This window comes from Varroa destructor, unplaced genomic scaffold (assembly GCF_002443255.2).
Source record: "Varroa destructor unplaced genomic scaffold, Vdes_3.0 BEIS01000007.1, whole genome shotgun sequence".
Classification (NCBI taxonomy): Eukaryota; Metazoa; Arthropoda; class Arachnida; order Mesostigmata; family Varroidae; genus Varroa; species Varroa destructor.
This window is the reverse complement of record NW_019211460.1, coordinates 32,404,011-32,409,396: the sequence shown is the minus strand read 5'-3', so window position 1 is coordinate 32,409,396 and position 5,386 is coordinate 32,404,011. Positions and strand designations below refer to the sequence as shown.

The 5,386-nt window shown below is 42.1% G+C and overlaps 1 protein-coding gene across 2 annotated transcripts in view; it reads left to right on the top strand.

Annotated features, from left to right (window-relative positions):
* The first annotated feature begins 2,051 nt into the window (after positions 1-2,051).
* LOC111254786 (uncharacterized) overlaps positions 2,052-5,386 on the top strand; it is a 35,572-nt gene continuing 32,237 nt past the window's right edge. Inside the window, exon 1 of one of the 2 annotated variants that reach the window (XM_086976271.1) lies at positions 2,052-3,911. In XM_086976271.1, coding sequence (XP_086832397.1) covers positions 3,822-3,911 — 90 coding nt within the window. In that variant the 5' untranslated portion in view covers positions 2,052-3,821. The remainder of the gene's footprint in view (positions 3,912-5,386) is intronic. The other variant, XM_086976270.1, reaches the window with a different exon arrangement.

Genomic DNA, 5,386 nt, shown 5'->3' with positions numbered 1-5,386 from the left:
TATATATATATATATACGTGTATAAAGCTTCAAATGTAACGATAGTCAGTTCATAATATATATATATATATATATGGCGACGCAATTTTCACATATAATTCGACATGTGAACGAATATTTAATGAAATATAATAGTTTAAGAGTAATTCCTATCTAGTTGGGTGTATATCTATATCTATATATATTCTATATCTGGTTTACTATGCTTCTAAATTTTTGTATATACTTCATCTTCCTTTGTATCGTTCACTTGCAATTTGTAGGTTTTTTTAAAGCAAATATGGCATAAATGAAAAGACTGTTTGAGACACCTAGAAAGAATATGTTGCCAAGATTAGGCACTTCGGCATGTTAACCGTTCAGAGTTGCCCCCGGTGGGGCAATGGAATAGCACACAATTAGCATTAATATGAATATCACGCGGCGCTTGAAACGGAACGATAGAAATCACTAGATAATAAGCGACAGCGACAACGGACAACACCGAGATGAAGGCGAAATAAAAGCTGATTTTTTTATAGCAGAGAAAACTAATGAGTTAATACTGCAAATTCTGATACTGACGATACCTGCGAAGACAGTTGTCTGGGAATGCGACCAAAGATTAAACACAGAAAAAATGTAACATAACATTTGTATACAATTAAGGCTCATTATGAAAATAAAGTAGTTGTTAAATAAAATATCAGTTATGCGGTGTACTCATTTCTACTGTAGTAGTTTAAAAACACGAGCTACCTTCAAGTATTTTACATCGGCAGTTATCCAATAAAGCCTTGTGAAAAAGTGTAGAGTTTAAACAGATGACAATCTATCTTAATTGCTGATATGTAAGATTAGCTTCTATTTAAACGCGTTTAATTAATTGAACGCGTTAATTATTATCAAAACTGTTCTTCAACTTAGACGCGACGCTAGGTTTTGAAAGTTACAGCGCTTTGTTACATTCCTTTTTTAATACAGAGTTAATATGAATAGAATCGCATCTGCAAAACTCAGAACATCTGAGCATCAATTATCTATAAATTCCACAGAAAAGCTTCGATTAGCCCTTCATTTTAGTGTTCATCATAGTGTTTTATTTGTAGATGAATGTATGCGTAGAATAGTAAGTAGACAAAGCTAAGGCGTTTTAAATATTTGCGGGTTTTTTGTTGTCCCACTTGTAAATTACACGCTGACTTAGAAAAATACTCGAGTGACAACCGGCATACGTGACATCTTGTTTTTTTAGACTATGCTTCAAAGCTCAACGTATCAAGGCTTGAAGGAACTCTATTGTCTTTACAATGCATTGCATATACTATTGTCTGCGACAATTAATAAACAGCCACCATGCAAGCTGGTGCTACAGCCATGGTTATTAGAATGGACAAGATGCACCTGAGCATTTTGCTGATCATAATCTAGTCATCAAAATGTAAAGAGAAACAAATAAATTTACTCACAATTTAGACTAATCTGTTATCAAGCCTTGCATTTAGTTGCCTTCTGGCGGGATTGGACCTTTAAGACATTGTGCGTTCGTGTCGGTGGCTCTTTAGAGGTACTTTTTACCAATTCTTCCCTCATTTGAAGTTCAGTCGATCTCTGTCGACCCTTGCAAAATGATTTGTGAGATGAGATCCGTTGTTGGATCATCCGAAATCTCTACAACCGATTCGATTGTCTCAGTCACAACCGTGTCTTCAACAGAAGCTACTATTTTAGCGGAGACTACTGATGCCTTTTCCGCCTCGGCAACACCACGGACTGCCTCACCACTTCGAGTAGTCTCTTGGACATCAATATTATCGTGATCAACATCAACGCTCGTTGTTAGAGTTTCCTGAAGGTAAAAAAAATATTACAGCCTTATATTATGCTACATACATTTTACAATCTTATTTAATTCGCATTATGCACATAAGCTAGACATTAATTCCATTAACCTTGTGCTAAAGCACACTTTCATTCGGCTTTCTTTTTCCTAGTCATCACTGCTCACAGAAGCCAGCACAAAGCTCTATAGAAACCATTTTCATTACCTGAGTAAGAAGGCCATTTCCGTCTGTATCGGTAATCGGTTGCCGCTGTAGTTGTTCATGTTGATTCTCCAAACATTTAATAGTTGTATTGTTTTCAACCATCGATCGTTGAATACGACGGGCTCGTTTCCGTTTAGGTCCGTCTTTGTGAGCGTGAAGAACGTGTAAACGTAACCGGAACGATGACAACATTCCTTTATCGCAGAGCGGACAAAAGATCTTGTATGCCTTCGTATGAACGGATACGACATGGTTGTCACGCGAATTTTGCGAGTGGAACTTTTTACCGCAATGTTCACAGGCAAAAGACTGCTGCTCTAAATGCTTTCGTCGAATATGATAGCTAAGAAGAAGCTTTGAACGGAAAGCTGTCTCGTGACAGTAATCACATGTGAAAAATTTTTCTGCTGAGGGCTGATTTGTGGCCGGTGAATGAACGGAGGCCTGGTGTGCTACAAGGTTACTTTTGTACTTAAACCGTAGTTTACACTGGTCACAGTAAAATAGCCAGTAAGGCTTGCGTGGCCTTGACTCGGCTTTCGAATGACGAAGACGATGTACACAAAGCGATGCCGCTGTTGTGAAGCTTCGCCGGCACGTTGGACACTCGAAATTTCTTGCGGTTAGGTGGGTTCGTCGATGGTATTCGAGATGGGCAAGTGATTCAAAGAAATACCCACACGTCGTACACGTGAATGGCTCAACATTTCCGGAGTGACACGATTCCACATGATGAGCCAGTCTTGACTCGTTAGGTAGCCGACGTCCGCACATCGAACACGATACATGCTTCTTAAGATGCCGAACATTGATGTGTCGATTAAGTACATCGACTAATGGAAAACTCAGGTCGCAATATGGACACTTCAGTCGCTCACGGTGAGTGGCCCGATGCAAGCGAAATCTGTTCGTCGAGTATGAGCTGTACTCACATTCGTTACAGCGGAACCTCGTTATGCCGGCATACGGTTCTGTCCCGGTGACGGCCTCTGCATCTTCGAAGTGAACTATGGCCAAATGACGTTTAAGACGAAGTTCAGTAACGAAGCGGTTCTCGCAAAACTCGCACTCGTAATTTAACTTCTGCTCATGAGTCTTCTTCACGTGTTTGTGCATCTGAGCTACCGTGCGGTATCGGCGATTGCATACATTACATTTCACGCTTAGTTCAGTGTTCAAGTGACGTACGGCGCGATGCGCGCGTAGGTTGCCAGAGGACGATGTGTGAAACTCACAGAATTCGCATCTGTACGGTTTAAGCCTGTGATGGTTATTAACGTGTGTTCGCAATGAACTTGTCGAAGCAGTCCATCGCCCACAGATGCCACATTGATAACCACGGGATGACGAAAGTAATGCCGGTGGAGGCAAGGCAACGTGTACGAGCTGATGTGTCATATGCACCGTTGGATCAATGGTTCGGAATGGGCAGAGTGGACATTCAAATATCACCGCTTCGAGATGAGTTGTCGACACATGATCAAGCAGGAGATCAGCGGATCCACAGGTCGCACCACAAAACGAACATGTTCCCGCTGCAGCCAAACATTTTGCTTGATGTGTAGCTAATGCGGCCGGTGTGCAAAAGGCATGAAAACATGCCTCACACGAATTGCAACCTAAAAGATTGTTCCGTGGGTGAATTTGGGCTAAATGTGTTTGCAGCTCGGTCGCTGAATCAAACATTTTATTACAACGCGTACATAGCTTAGCGGCGTGACGTGATTCGTGTTCTTCAAGAGCAGGCTCCGAAGGCAACCGTAGCCCGCATGTACTGCACGTTAATTCTATTAAATGAACGCTATCTTCGTGTACCTCAAGTTTCTCACGATTAGAGAACGACAGGTTGCACCGCAAACATGCATGGCCGTGTTTCGCATTCAGGTGAGTGCTTAATAGGCGTTTGCTAGCGAAAAGCTGGCCACACGCGCCACATGAATGCATACTGTGCAAGAGGTAGACATGGAAATCTAACAGCTGACGCACATTGGTTGCAAACGAGCACTCCGAGCAGCGCAAAGGCGTTTGCTCTGTTTCAGTAACAGCAGCCGTGACCGTACACGCTGAACTCTTTGGGCAAGCTCGATCATGTATTGCTAAAGTTAACGGGCACGAGAACGAGCTTCGACACATCGCACAAGTCCATTTCTGCAGCGTAGAGGAAGTAGCATTGGTTACCGGTTGACACGAGGACGGAGCAGGGCACGCGGTCACTTCTTGACTGTGTAGTTCCGAATGAATCTCCATTTCTTCTAGTCGACAAGTAGTAAATGAGCAGAAATAGCATTCATGTAGTCGACCAGCTTTACTCGCACGGCCATTTTGCACCACGGGACACGTGCCGGACACGACTTTTTTGGCCGTAAAGCAAGAGTCCACGAACTGATGGCGCTCATCCAAAGCTGAGGGGCAAGGAGGTGTTAAGGCCTGGGCCTCAGTCTCGACCAATCTTACGTTTGATGTACATTTGATAGTTGCTCTTGCTATATTGAGCCTCGGTATTAATCGCAGGCGTTCTAAGCTGTACGAGCCGCCGGAGGCGTGAATAGCAATGATGTGTGCACGAATGCTCGTTTCCCGAACACTGCGAAATGTGCAGGATTGACAGCAGTACACAACGGTGCCTTGCTCCGAAGCAGATTTTTTGCAAGAAAAGCCACCAGCGAACGCCTCTCCTGCACGTGATAGCGTTCTCGATTTGCTCGCATCTGACATCTGTAACAGAACGAAAAACATTAGCAACAAGCAAAACTATTTAGTAGTTACAGCATTTATTATATCACCTATAAGATGTACACTGGGGAAGATGAAATAATTGTGAAATTAGTCCGATCGGAAAGCCGGGTTGCCACTTAGGAGTGTCTCATTGTATATAGTCATCAAAATCGCACATGTAATGCAGTTCAATCGATAGAGTCTTGCATCTTAAAGGAGTGAAAATCACACAATTAAAAAAAAAATACTATACATTGACTTTTAAGTGCACAGTGTTAGTAGCTACATACAGTATAACCAGTATTTCTTATTAAATTAAAACAGACAATGAACGATGCTACACGTAGCTTTTACATTTTTAATTTATTGGAACACAACAACTTCCGGAAAAGATGAAAGAAACGACTGCGTTAACGGTGCAGTCTGCTGAAAACTCACTTGTTCCAGCGGAATAGTTGCGGACGCTGAGGTCGTACACTGCAGAAAGCGTGACATAATAGTGACGCTCCTATTTCGATTTAGCGATAAGGCGTGAAAAATGCGCTCTTGTAGTACACTTCTGAAATCTATTCGGAAAACCGCAATTCAACTTATGGCTAAACTTCAGCCAAATATTCTCAAAATGGTTTGCTTAATTATATATA